General features: G+C 38.6%; 1 protein-coding gene across 1 annotated transcript; it reads left to right on the top strand.

The window, feature by feature from the left end:
• The first annotated feature begins 2,346 nt into the window (after positions 1-2,346).
• Positions 2,347-10,178, top strand: POLR2M (RNA polymerase II subunit M). The gene is made up of 4 exons (XM_039865486.1): positions 2,347-2,605; positions 4,317-4,964; positions 7,690-7,894; positions 9,785-10,178. Exons 1-4 carry the CDS (start codon positions 2,493-2,495, stop codon positions 9,929-9,931), a joined length of 1,113 nt encoding a protein of 370 aa, XP_039721420.1. The 5' UTR covers positions 2,347-2,492; the 3' UTR covers positions 9,932-10,178.
• The last annotated feature ends 4,489 nt before the right edge of the window (positions 10,179-14,667 follow it).

Below are 14,667 nucleotides of genomic sequence, written 5' to 3'. Positions count from 1 at the left end.
GATTACTCTAGGGCAGGACCTTTGGGGGCCATACTAGAGGCTGCCTATGACAGATGGCTTCCCATTTCTCTTGGAATAAAATTCAAACTCCATATCCTGGTCTACAAAGTTCTACAGAATCCAGCATTGTCTTTTTGTTTGTTATTTGGGCATGCTGAGCTCTCTCTCCTTGTAGAGCCTTAGTATTCACTCTTCTCTCTACTTGGGATACTTTTATGTCATATTTTCTCATGGTGAATTGCTTCTTGTCATTTAGGTCTCAACTTATAAATTACCTCCTTGGGAAAAAAAAACCATCCTCAATTACCTCAAACAATTAAGATAGCCTCTCAATCACTTCTTATCACATCACCTGATTTAATTCTTTATGTGGCACTTAGTACTATCTGATAAAATGCAAGTTTCATTGTGGCAAGAAACTTGTCTCATTCATCATTGTATCTCCAAAGTCTAGAACTAGACAGTTTGTGCACAGGTGTTATTAGGAATTTAGATATTTATTATGACATCTTGAAGTCCTAGCTTTGTTGTGTAAAAGAATCTATCGCATACCACTGAAAATATCTTCACGGTAATTATGGTTAATATCTATATAAAAAGCTTAAGACTTCTCTATACAAATGGGAGATTTCATTAAGAAGGAGAATATGGAGGAAAGACAGAGAGAAAAATTATGAGAGAGATTTTGCTAATTAGTACCCACTCTATGCATCAGAGACAGAAAGTACAAACATGACTCTGACAGAATTCCTGAGTCTACAAATTTGTTAAAAAGAAAAAAGAAATCACATGCATAACACAATTAGAGAAGCATAATATGCTTCATATAGTGAGGTTCTAACTCTAAGCACTAAAATTATGCTTAATAGAAAGCAATTTGGGTTAGAATAATCTAAGAAGGCTCAGGGAGAAGGTAAAACTTAAGTTAAGATTTAAAACGGGCTAGAGGGAAAGGGACAGCCTTCCACAAGAGGAAAAGAGCTGGGGGCTAAATTCTCAGGCTTGACAGAAAGGAATTTTGCCCTGAAGACACCTGTGGTCGAGAATCAGAAGAGGTTCACTACAGTGGGGGTGGGGAAAAAGGCCTCCAGCTGAAGCCCAGGGAGAGATGAGGGAGGCTGTTGGGGGAGTTTGCCAGGGGACAACTACCTGACTCAAGGGCCTAACTCAAGTATTTATTTGGCTAGATGTGGAGCAGGTTATTGAAGTACTTGAAAGCAGGGTGTATGTTGACCATTTTGATACATTAGTTAATCTGATCAGAATGGACTAAATTGGGAGGACACAGAAGTGGCTTCAACTATGCTCCCTGGAGTGGCTTCAGATTTTATTTCGTTTCCGATTAGGAGGGAATTGCTTGTGTTTGTTCTAGCACCTTACACAGGACTGAGAAAATTTAAATTTTCCATGTGAAAGAAAGGGAGGCAGTGTTGGAAGTTACGGAGGTGTTCAAACCTCCCAACTGATAGCTTCTGTGACTCTTGCATGCTCCCTACTCTTCCCTTTGGGACACAACTATGGTAGCTGAAATATAAAGAGAAGGTAAAGCTGGGTGGGATGCTTATTACGCTGCTTTCCTCTTCTCGACAACCTTAAAAAAACTTTTCAAAAGTTTAAAACATTTGGAAATAAACATAAAGTGAAGAAAAAGATTTTCAGATTGGTGTTGTAGAAAGAGCAGATGGGTATTTGAATTTGAAACTCGGTGTTGTCACTTCCTAGTTTTGTGTGCTGGGAGTATTTACTTCAGTTTTTGTGCCTCTTGTTTTTCTACACGCAAAATCAGAAATTGTGAAAGAGAGGTTCTCAATCCAGATACCAAATGTCTTGCAATGCCGGAGGCTGTACCGCAAATGAAGAAAAGTCCGGCTCCAAATACCAGAGTCCCGTTAAGAAATGCCGATGGTCTCTAAAAATCCTTCCAACATTCGAGGACTTCATTCGACGCCTTCACCAAAGACTAGGGACTCCCAAGCCCCGTCCTGCACATTCCCCCAACTCACCAATGGCTAATTCATCACTCAGGTTTCGACTTACATTTCACTTCTTGGAGATACCTTCCCTGGTGCCTACACCGATCTTACTATTGTTTTATTATTACTTGGTGAATGTCTGCCCCCTCCACCACTCGGTAAACGCCAAAATGGCAGGGGCTGTGGCTATGCGTTGGGGTCATGGTGGCACTCAGTAAATACTTTTTGAATCAACAGGTGAAGAGCTGAAGAACAGAGAAAATGCATACAACGGGAACGTGTTCCCAGTGAGGGCGTGATGTCACTTCCCGTAACTTCCGCTCCTGCCCGCTCGTTGTCCGTGTTTGTTTCCGGCGTTTCAATAAAGCTCGATTCGGCTAGAAGAAAACCTGTTCTTCCGGGAAAATGGCGACTCCCGCTCGTGCCTCGGAGTCCCCGCCGGCCGCGGATCCGCCCTAGCAGCTGGGGCTGCCGAGGAAGCCGAGTGCCCGCCGCCTCGACAGCCGCAGCCCCCGCAAAATGTCCTCGCTGCTCCGCGGCTTCGAGCCCCAAGCTCCCGAGGACTTGGGGCAGCGGAGTTTGGCGGAGCTGCGGGAGATGTTGAAGCGCCAGGAGAGACTTTTGCGCAACGAGTAAGCTTGGGTCCCGCCGAATCACCGCCAGGCTCTTTGGGTTCGGGCTCCCTGGGACTCATCTGTCCCTTCCCCCACTCCACTCCCTTCCCTAGAAGGTGACCTTGCCTCAGAAAGTTCCGTTCCAGGCCCGCGGGCGAGCTGACGGCCTATAGCCGCGAAGCCGACCGCGTCCCGGCCTGGCTTGTACTCCCTGGGTGGCTCGTGCGCGGGACGGCAGCTTAGTGTATCAGCTGTTCATTAGCTCCTCTTTGGTTTTATTTACTTAGCTACTGTGTCCGTTCCCTGAAGGATCTGTACCTCAGTCCTTTTGTTTCCCACCTCTTTCCCCAAATCGTGCCCAAAACACCTTGTCAGTTTCACCTCTAGATCCTATTTTTAGAGGAACTGAAAGAGTGGGATATAAAGAATGGTGTATTAAGTAGAGAAAATTTGACTCTTATTCAGTTCCCCGACTTAATAGATTTTAGCAGTGGAACGATATAATGAAAGTGATTTTTTTTTTTTTTTTTTTTTAAGGAACCCTTGTTTAACAGCTTGGCATAGGATGCTTTAAAGGGATAACAGGCAAAGACAGTAGGAGGATATTTTCAGAGAGGTTCTCAACAAGCAAGTTGTAAGAAAGTGAACCAGAAAAGTAATTGTGGAGTTGGGAAAACTACATCAGATTTGGAATGTTTTGAATAGGTAGTTGACAGAGATGGTTGAGGTTTGCAACCTGTATGGAGAACCAGTAATAACAATAGGAAAATTGAGAGGAGAGGGAGGAGTAGATCTCAAGCTGATTTTACTTAGGGCGTGCTGAATTGATGGGAGAGTTAATTTATCTAGTTAAAAGTTGGAGAAGTGGTCATGAGGCTTAAGAGAGAGGAGAAGGCTGGGAAAATATAGGGATTTCAGCTGGAGGGGATGTTAATAGTTGAAATGGGAATGAAAGAGAACTAAGAGGGCCTGACATGTAACCTTACCTCCTCATTTATTGTATGGGTAAAGAAAGGGGAATCAGAAAATGAACTCTGTCACTCAGCAAAAGGAACAAATGATCACTTGGGATCTTCCTAGTAGACACAGGTATTTTGACTTTGTGTGAATAAACTTTTAATCTGTAGCAGCGAATTAGCTTTTTGGTCTCAGGACCTCTTTCTCTTTGAAGACTTATTGAATATCCCAGAGAGCTTTTGTTTTATGTGTGTGATACCTATGGACATTTGTCAGTGTAGTAGGAATTACAAGTGAGAAATTTTTAAAACACAGGATACAAGCTCACTCATTCTGTTAGCCAGCAGAGCATTGATAATCACATGTCCTGTGCCCTCTGATAACTCCACTGTGCCCATGTGAGAAAATGAGAGTGAAAATGGCAAACCGTGTTTTAGGATTATGAAAATACTTTTGACCTTCCAGACCCATCCACCTTCCCTCCCTAGGAAGGTCTTGGAGATCATGCTGACTGGGAATGTCTTATATGAGCATTATATACTTAAAATACTTTAGCTGAAATTCTAATTAGGTGAGGCAAATGAAGCATAGTCCCTGTTCTTCCTGGAGTATCTGGATAATGACTGTCTTATTTCAATCCTGTTTTGAGGCAGTTGGAAATCATATTTTTGAGTTAAAGATCAGTTTTTCTCCCTTTTAAGATAATGCTGTGTCTTAATCTTGGGTTTAAAAACATGGCTCTAATGTATACATGTTCTTTTCCATTTGACAGAAAATTCATTTACAAATTGCCCGACAAAGGTAAAAAGATGTTGGACTCTGTTGCCAAACTGAAAGCTGCCATTGCAGAACGTGAAGACGTTAGAGGAAAAAGTGAACTGTTTCATCTTGTTAGTTTAGATTGTAAGCTACGGCAAAAAGCAATTGCAGTTGTTGACATGGACACAGATAAGGTCCAGTATTCTGACCAGATACTTGATACTTCATCACTAGTTCCTGGCTGTTCCTCTGTAGATAACATTACGTCATCTAAAGCAACCTCACAACAACAGGGACTTGTACGTTCTACTCATAAAGGTGATGAAGAAGCTCCAGAAGTTGAATACACAGTGAACAAGTGCCCAGCTTCCAGCAGCAGAGCCAGTGCACTTTCTTCATCTGAAGCTAGTGAGTGTCTCCCTCAGCATCGGGTGTCAAGTCAAGCAGAAGATAATTCTAGCAGCTCTGACAACTTGTTTATTGATAGGTTACAAAGGATCACAATTGCAGACCCGGGTGAACACTACTCAGAAGAAAACAGGAGTACTGAGAACTTGACAGGCCTTTGTAGTAGGACACAGAAGAAGCCTCATTACATGGAAGTGCTAGATATGCGAGCCAAAAACCCAGTGCCCCCACCACGTAAATTTAAAACCAATGTGTAAGTACCATCAGAAACAGACCAGTCACAAGAGCATAATATTTGTTAAAGCATGTGGACTTTGTGGGAGAACTACTTGTAGTTAGGAATGAGCATATTGTGGAAACAGTGAGGCCAGCCTGACTGGAGTGGAGGACGCATGTTGAAAATACTTTAATATTTTAGCCAAATAATTGAAAAAATTTTAAATAGCAGATGGAGTATTAAATTTCAGGATAGTTAGCCAATATTTCATAATAAACACAGAATTTATTATGACTTTTTTTTTCCAGAACCATTTTCTGGTGTACAGCTCTATTAGTGCTGAGTTGATTGAGAAGGGAAGGTTTTGGTGGTGAGACATCCGGTTGAAAGAATGTATGAGGAGCTGATATGAGAATGAAATGGCAGGCATAAATTTTATTGTGAAGAGTGCTTTTGCGTTGGGGGACCATGTAGGTTTTATGTGTCAGAGAACAATAGTGGCATTATGTCACATGTGTGATACAATAAGTTAAATTATTTTTATATAAGTTAGGCATAGGTGTATTATTGTATTTAATGTAATGTATTAAGTTCGGAGTTTTGTCCTTAGTTGTGAGCTCCCCGTTTGATTAGACTGTTAGCTAAGGAAAAAGCAATTGCAGGAGTTAATGGACTTGCTCAGCAAAAAATATTCGTGTGCTCACAAGATGTAATCAGTGGGTTCTGTGATGACACATAAGTAAAGATTCTGCTCTTCAAAGAGTTTAGAATCTAGATGAGGACCCAAGGCTAACACACTTGGAAGAACATTAAACTATATAATAAATTCAGGCAAAAGGGGTCTGAGAAAGGGTTAAAAAAAACTAAAAACTGATTGGGGCAGGAGGGGCAAACTAGCCCCGCTTCTTAGTTCCTTTCCATATTTTGTTTCTAATATCTCCAATAAAAGGTAGCTCTTTGAAGAGAAGAGAATGTTACTTGTATGCAAATGTAACATCTAAATCAGGGAGTAGCAACTAGTACCTGCCTAGATTTACATGGATGTTGAACATCAGATATGAAGTCGAACCACTTCTTTCTTTGAAAAACTGAAAACCTCTCGTCAAAAATAACTTAAAACCATTTTTATTGTGATAGAGACTTTTACAGTTTAATCCTACCCCACCATTCAATATTTTTTAACCTCAAAACATTTTATTTATTCTAAGAAAACGATTATATTACATTAATTTTTAATTAGGAATAAAAAGTAATCTTTAAGTAACCTTTCAGTCTTGCATGTGATGAGGTATATGTTTCCTCACTACTGGGAAGACAGGAAACCAATGCATCATCTAGTTAGTAAATACAGAGAATACCCTGATCCCAGTATTTTATTGTCATTTTGTATTATGGGTTAGGGAATAAAATGGCTCCCAAGGATTAAGGAAGTTGAAGAGAAAGAGCTTGTGTGCAGTTGGAACAGATCAGGAAAAGCTGGGCCTTGACAGGCAGTAGGCTGTGGCTGGTGGAGATTGAGGGGTTCCAAGCTGGAGCAGCAGCTTGAAGGTTGGAAAGTGGGATAAAGTATTGTCCTTTGCCTCCTTTTTGTACTTTGGCCTCCTACGTGCTCTTCTGGCTCCATTACTACCTGGATGCTGGAGGCTGTCCCTCATCTATGTCTAGCCCAGGTCTTGCTAGAACTTCAGACTTGCATGGCCAGTTACCTATGAAACATGACCATGTGGGTGTTTGTGGCACCTCAGGTTTATCATGACTTTCTTCCATGTTCCTTAAGTTAATAGTGCCACCTCCTTGTCCCACCTCCCCCCTCACGGTGTCTTTTCTTCACCTCCATATCTGCTAGCCATGAAGACCTGACCTACATAATGTATTTCCTTGACCTTTATCTCTAATCATTCTTATCTTCATCCTCTCTCTTAAGGGAAGGCTGCCATACCTCTATTGGGCTATAACTGTGGTATGTTCTGGCCTCTAATCTTAACACTACCAGTCTGTCTCCTCCACTGCTACCAGAGTGAAATCTGTAAAATGCAAATGTGAACCTGTTGCATAGAATGGAACTCTGCATTGTGGTCTGGACCCAGCCTGTTTCCCGGGCTTATTTTGCTTCCTTGTCTGTACTCTCTGCCTCCTGTACTTCCTGTGTGCTGCAGCCATGTGCCCCTCAGTCCCTGCTGGGAAGCCCCTCTCCCCTCATTTACATGGTGAGCACTTTTTCCAAGACTCCTCAGATTTCACTCTTTTGAAGCTTTTCCCTGCCTGTCATCAGAACTGGCCATTTCCTTTATGTTCCTGTGTACCATATATGGATAGTTCTTGTGTATCATAATACCTGTGGTATTATATTGTACTGAAACTGTTGACAAGTTTATTTACCTCCATTGGACAGTAAGCCCCTAAGCAAACGTTTTTTTTGAATAAAAAAATGAAAAGATAGCTTTGGTTCAAGTATAAGTTTTAAAGACAGAAGGAAAAGGCAGAAAGCCTATCTCCCTATACCTTGTTATCTGTTAGAGCAGTAAATTAGTTGTCTAATTACTCTCCCAAAAGGTGCCAATTTAAATACTTTTTTTGAAGTAAATATGTTAAAAAAGGGAAATATTTTACCTACCTATGTAAATATTGGCAAACTGCTGACTGTGACCTTTGAAGAGAATTAATTAACTGTTAAGATTAAAGGCCACTTATGTGTGTGAATGTTGTATGTCTATGAAAAGAAAATAGTCTGATGGTGTAACACAAGTGTCCCCTCCTTCAGGTTACCTGCAGAACAAAATGATCTATCTAGTCATCCACAAAGGAGAGCGACTCCTGTTTCCTCAGAGGAAAGGCGGCGCAGGGATAAGAAGCATCTTGATGACATCACGGCAGCTCGGCTTCTACCACTTCACCATCTGCCCACACAGCTGCTCTCCATAGAAGACTCTTTGGCACTTCAGAAACAGCAGAAACAGAGTTATGAGGTATTTAAGAGTGTTAATTGTTTCTTATCTGTATATTGATTGGTGCTTACATAAGTCAGAATTCACTCCAGGTACTTCAAGCAGGACTGGATTTAACAGAAGGGATTAGGTGCTAGAGAAATGGTTGGTTCATGCCATTAGCTCTCAGACATGTGCCTTTAGTTTTCGGAGGCTTCTTTCCTGCTAGAGCTGCGGGAAACAGCTGGAGATGATCATAGCTGCCTGTAATGTCAAACGTGTTTGCCAAGAAATGTGAGAAGACTACTGTAAAATTTCACATCTCTTAAAGCCCATGCTGTTAGTATAGCAGTAGTATCGCTTCTGTCTTCTACCTTGTAAAACCCATGTGAGAGCTACTCTGGTGGAATCTAACCAAGAATCCTACAAAGAAAATCAAAGAAATGTGGTTTCCAGCTTCTTGCAATACAGGAGAGAGCATAAAAGGGGTGTGGGAACAGTGTTGTATTGCCAACACATATTTAGACACTAAGCTTAAAAGCTTAATCTGCAGGCCCTTGTGAAAGTAGAAGAATCCCTATTGTGTTTAACCATATTCTGTTATGGTTTGCAGTATGTTGTGTGTTGTCTGATATTTTAGTATATTGTAGGAGTACTTTTAGTGACTTCAGTTTGTATAGCACTTTCTTCAAATATCTGTGTGTTCTGCATAGAACTTTAAACACGTATAGCGAGAATTTGTGTACAGAATAACAAGATGGGAGAAAATAAGTGTGAGAAGTGTAGTGAGAAAAGAAAGAGTCTGATAGTAATAATTTGAGCCTCTAGGAAAACAGCAATCTAATGTCCTCATACTGCTTAGCTAGATTTTAATCAGGTACTATATACCAGTTAATATAAAACCAGGCTGTTATTCTGCCACAGCTTTTCATAAAAGCTCAGTTGGTGTAGATTGGCATTTTAAGGCACTCCTTTTTAAAGCCATTTTTCTTTCTCTCAGTGCATTAAAATGATTGCCTACTTAATGACTACAGCATTGAAGAATTGTTTTTTAAATTGTCTATATGAACTTAAATGCCCGTCCTAAGACATTTTTAGGTTGAATTACACCCTTCAGTTGGCAGTTGGCTTTCATGGCAGAGTAGTAGTAGTCACTCCCACTTCAGTCTTATTTACCCCCCTGCCCCCAACCCCCACCCCTAATATTCACAGCCCATGGGGAAGGACATAAATAAATTCAAGTGGTGTGACAGGAAGCATATGAAAAGTGAAGAGGCGAATTAGGAACGAGCATTGCCACCTGCCATCACTCAGTGCTAATGTCCTTGGGTATATGTAAACACACATTGCCAGTGTCTGAAATTTACTTGGACTTTTTGTTACATAGTGATTTCTATGGCACTTTATTTGGAGAAAGATGGCCAGCCTTTCAGTATCAATTTCTTGATTTTCATTGTGGCATTGAAATGTTACTCTTAAGCCTAGAAGCTATGATTTATCTAGGGAAGATGGTTCTGTCAGTTGGAGAATCAACATAGCATTAGTGATTTTTGACATTTGATAGCTCAGATTGTTCTTTGAGTTTGTATATACACATGCATGTGCCCACATACTTAAAATTATGTCCGTGTTTATAACTATTGTAGTGCTAAGCTGATTACTTGGTTTCTTATGTAGAGGTGGGACATTTCCATGCACTGTTTATTAATGGACATCGAAACTACAACTGTATCAGGCTAGTGGCTCTCACCAGCGTGGCGCTGTTGTGGTTTTGGTAGGCACAGCCATCAGGTTCATTGTATTGCTATAGAAAGCACTAAGAGGAATGGCATGCCCCTTTCTTTCTGATTCTGTTTAAATGACTTGGCATTGAAAAACTGTAGGGAAAATATGTGAATTTGTAATTTTTTTGCTTTACATTTTATTTTAAAGGAAATGCAAGCCAAGCTCGCAGCACAAAAGTTAGCTGAAAGACTGAATATTAAAATGCAGAACTATAATCCAGAAGGAGAGACTTCAAGGAAATACCGAGAAGTGAGGAATGAAGATGATGATCAGTCCTCTGATGATGAATTCTGAAGATGGGCATTGGGATGATCTCCTAACTCTCTGCCTGTTGAGATGTCATTATCTTCTATTAGACTTTCTAACAAGTATCAAGATCAGTGTCAGACATTGTTGAGGGAAAGAATTTTATAGTTACACAAAGGTAGATATAAAAATAGCCCAGTGTTTCTTTCAAAAGATAACTTTCATGTGCTTGAAAAGGTTAATATTTGAATATTGTGTTTAACCGCATTGCATTAAAGTTTTGCAGTATGTCATATGTTGTCTGATGTTTTACTATATAGTAGAGCACATATTTTTCTCTAAGCCAAATGAAAGTGGGGGCACTGCTTTTTTCCTTATTCTTACCTCTATCAAATAACATTACACGCCTTTCAGTGAAATATTTAGTTGTCCTAGGTATCACCTGAAACGAATTAGGAAGATACAGTTCCCTCTTTTTTTGAGTAATGAAGGAGGCAGTCTAAAGAATTTTATGCACGTTTGCATGGAGTTATTGAGATATCAGATGTGAAATAACTAGGAAGACACTAAGACAATGCTTAAATGTCTGTTTCTTTTGTCTTCCTTTAGAAGAACGTTGTTCTGATTATGAGTAAGGTGTACAGTTGACCCCTGAGCAACACAGATTAGGGTTGCCAACCCACACAGTTAAAATCATGTATAACTACGTACTTTAGGTTGATGGTGGAGAGTGGACGGTCTTCCAAAATGACCAGATTTGCCCAGAGTAATGAAGTATAGGAAAGTCTAAGAGGACTGATTTGGGTGAAGGGAGCAGCTGTTCTTATATTGACCTGGCTTGAGTTCATTGTTCTAGCAGATGAAAGGTTCAGTTTGGTAAGAAAACCAATTTTTTTAAGTTACAATTTAATTGTTTTTAATATATTGCTCCCCGCTCCTCAAAGAGACATATAGGCTGCAGAAACCTCAATCTCATACACACACACACAGAGACACACACACACGCACACACACACGTTTATGTAACTGAAGGATTATATGGTTGTCCCAAAAGAAATTAACACAACGTTATCAAAGATTTTTTTGTTTAATGTGTTCTAGCTTTTAAACAATGTTGAAAGGAAGAATAAAATGTCAATTAGAGCAACTTCAAAATGTTAATGATGATGTTTTACTGGTGCTTAACTTAAAAGAGACTTTTCATATATGTAATTTGGAAACATTTAGGTCAGATGCACATGTGATAGGAAGGGCTCAGTTCTATGTTATGACTCCAGGTGCAGCTACTGGCATTATCACCCTATTGCCCCCCAGAAAAGCAAATGTAAAACTATATTGAGATAACAGTCTCATTATTTTTAGTTTTTAAAACTAATAGTAAATGATTTCACAACATAACATTATTTGATGTTCTTTCATTATACAATAAGATAATACCCATTATTTCTGGAAAGGTGGACAATATGGAAGGGCTCACATTCATGTACAGACAGTCCCTGTAATCTTCCACCCAGAGAGAGCCTCTGTGAACATTTGGGTATATGTACTTTTACATATGTTTTTTATGCAGAGCTATATACATTTATATTTTCAATAGTGCGGTCATTCTATACATTAACTCATAATCTACACTATATATTGTGAACATTTTCCCATATTAAAAATATTTTGCATTTTAGATAGCTGCAGAGTATTGTTTTATGAATGTGCCATAACTTAAAATCAACTTACTAACAATTTGATTTTTAATTATAATGTAACTAAACAATGCGATCAACATCTTAAAAAATAATCACATCTGTTCAAAAATGACTTATTTCCAGAAGATTCTTTCTAGAAGTAAAATTGCTAGGTGAGTGTAGGTGTTTGAGAATCTCAATATATATATATCACACTCATCACAAAGATTGTGTCCTTTTACATTCCCACTAGCAATAAATATATCAAACTCCCAGAATTGAAAATTACTGTTTAAAATATTTGCAGATTGAATAGTTACAGAAAAGGATTACCTTAAAATTTGTGTTTCTTTACTTAATGAAGGTTGAGTGTTTTCATGTTTATTGACCATTTGTATACATTCTTTTGAGCGTTGCTTATATCTTTCCTATATTCTCTTGGAGAGTTTGCCAATTTTATTGGCTTATGAATTAAGATGCCCATCTTCGATTATTTGTTATTGTTTTAGTGTGTTATTTGCTTTTTAATATAGTTCATGGTGTTAGCATGTGGAAGTTTTCTTTAGAAATACACCTTTGCAGGTGTGCTTGAGCATGCCTTCTCCACCCCAAGGATGGTTATATATTTATTCTGTTTTCTTCTAGTACTTCAAAAATTTTTTCACTTTAATACTTATCTTTAATTCAAAAGGAAAATTTTAATCCATCTCAAATTTAGAGGATATTGTATGAAGTGAGATTTAATATTGATTTTTGCCTATAGCTGACCAATTGGTTTGGTATTATAAACCACCATTTCCCCACTGATTTGTAATGCTGTTATTATAGAATATTCCTATGTGCCTTTTGTGTCTTGGACCTATTTTCTGGGCCTTCTGTCCCCCCGCCCCCACACACTTTTTAATTATGGCTGTAATCAGAGTTAATATTTGGTAGTATGAGTCCACCCTTATTCTTTTAAATTTTGTGAAATATAACCTACAGAAAAGTACATAAAACAGATGTGCAGTTTAATGGATAAAGGAAACAACTATATAATCACAAATCAGATGCAGAAAAGCTACTGCTAATCCTCCGGAATCTCCCTGTGTGTCCCCTCATGTTTGCCCCTCTGTGTCTCCCAGAGGTGACTACTATCCTGACTTGATGGTAACATTTCCCTCCTCTTAAAAAAAATGCTTTTAAAGGTATGCAACAATATGGTTGGTTTGTTTTGCTCACTTGTGAGTTACAAAAAAAAAATGCAATCAGTGTATGTTGTATCTGGTGTCTTTCACGCGACTTATTGCTTATAAAGTTTACCTCGTGTGGGTATGGTTTATTTTCATTGCTGTGTAATGTGCCAGTTCATTAATACCACTTTATTCTACTGTGATGGGCAATTCTATATTTTTAGTTTTTGCCTATTATAAGCTGCAGTGAGCATCTTTGTGCACATAAATTTTTGTAGGATGTTTACTTAGGAGTTTTAACTGTTGGAATATAAGGTATGCTCATCTTTAATAATATTCATACCACCCCCGTCCATCATGTATGAGAGTTTTGGTTTATCAACATTTGGTGTTGCCAGATTTTAATTTTAGCCAATATGGTTTTATAATAAACATTAATTATGCTTTTAGTTTGCATTTCCCTAATTTGGAATGGCATTGAGCACCTTTATATGTTTATCGGTCACTAGATTTTTTCATTCGAAAAGGACCCATTCAAGTCTTTTGTTCATCGTTCTGTTGTGTGTTAGCCGTCTTTCTCATTGATTTGTATCCTTGATACTAATCATAAATTGGTTATGTTTGTTGTTAATACCCTTATCCTCTCTGGATTACTTTTCATTCTCTTCATGGTGTTTTTGATTAATAGAAATGCTTTATTTTAATGACAAATCGCAATCTTTTATGTTCAGTGTCTTTTGTGTCTCATTTTAAGGAATCCTTCCCTATCCGGAAGTCAAGAAAATATTCTTTTTTTTCTTTTTTGAAAATATTCTCTATAAAATCTTTTTTAAGACAAAAATTGTTTTATAATTTTGCCTTTCCCATTATGTCTTTGATTCCACCTGGAAATTATTTGTAACTGTGAAGAAGGATCTTTCAGTATAGCCACTTGTCCTGGCACTATGCCACAGTGCGCTTCTGCCACATATTGAGCAGTTGTATGTCTGCGTTACTTTCTGGGTTCTCTTTAATCTATTTGTGTTACTATTACACCATGTTATGGCATCTTTAAGAAAAGGCTGGAGTAAAGTGTGCCATCCTATTTAAGAATGGCTTAGCCATCTGGCCCTTTGCATTTTCATATAAATTTTAGAATCAGCCTGCCATGTTCTTCTGCACCTCCCCCCCCAAAATTACTCTTGGTAATGTAAGTCTCCATTAATTTTTTTAAAAATTCTGATATTCTGTCATTAATCAATTAACTTTTTATTCCTAACATTCTGTTTTGAAATCTAGATTTGAAACCTTGCCATTTTTAAACTAAAGTATACTTACTCTTTCAACTAGGATGACTATTTTTAGTTTGTGCACGTTAAATAGAAAATTCAGAGCACTGTTTTAGTGTAAATACCTGAAGTTACAGTGTAATTTTGATTCAGAAGAATTAGCAAGTTAGGAAGAATTTTTTTAATGGCAAATTTGGGTGTAAACAGGACAATGGAGTGAGTCTGCAGTCCTGAACTCTTCCATTTTCAAGTGATTACATTAAGAGAAGTTAAGTGCTAACGTTTGGGGCTTAACCTGAATTGTGGAATATGTTGTGAGGATTAATCTCATTACATAATAGTCAATCTATAGGATAATAAGTTTTCATTTTCATAGGACCTGTCTCTAATCCATATCAGGCTCTCTAGGGATCCAAGTGCTGTGAGTCAAGGTGGAAGATAGTTTGTGGAATTATCTCTATTTCCTGCAACTGGGGTGTTGTGATTTGTTCAAGGTCACTGAGATGCAGCCAAGAAAAGAACCCAGCACTCAAGATTTCTGGGCACTGGATTGCATGGCCTTGCATGTGAATACTACAAATCAAGGTTGTATTCGGGCTTTATAAAGTGCTAATGCTAGGCAAGAGCTCAGATGACTCTGAGGGTGTTTGTTATGTCTCTATGAC

This window comes from Pteropus medius, unplaced genomic scaffold, assembly GCF_902729225.1.
Source record: "Pteropus medius unplaced genomic scaffold, Ma_sr-lr_union100, whole genome shotgun sequence".
In the NCBI taxonomy this organism is placed as follows: Eukaryota; Metazoa; Chordata; class Mammalia; order Chiroptera; family Pteropodidae; genus Pteropus; species Pteropus medius.
Note: the sequence above shows the minus strand (reverse complement) of the source record. Positions and strands in the feature narration are given on the sequence as shown.

What these genes read in the sequence shown, in the direction of transcription:
- POLR2M (XM_039865486.1), top strand. Translation starts at nt 2,493, where the DNA reads ATGTCCTCGCTGCTCCGCGGCTTCGAGCCCCAAGCTCCCGAGGACTTG. An exon ending in GAGAGACTTTTGCGCAACGA is followed by an intron (nt 2,606 to 4,316) that starts GTAAGCTTGGGT and finishes TCCATTTGACAG; the next exon opens with AAAATTCATTTACAAATTGC. An exon ending in CGTAAATTTAAAACCAATGT is followed by an intron (nt 4,965 to 7,689) that starts GTAAGTACCATC and finishes CCCCTCCTTCAG; the next exon opens with GTTACCTGCAGAACAAAATG.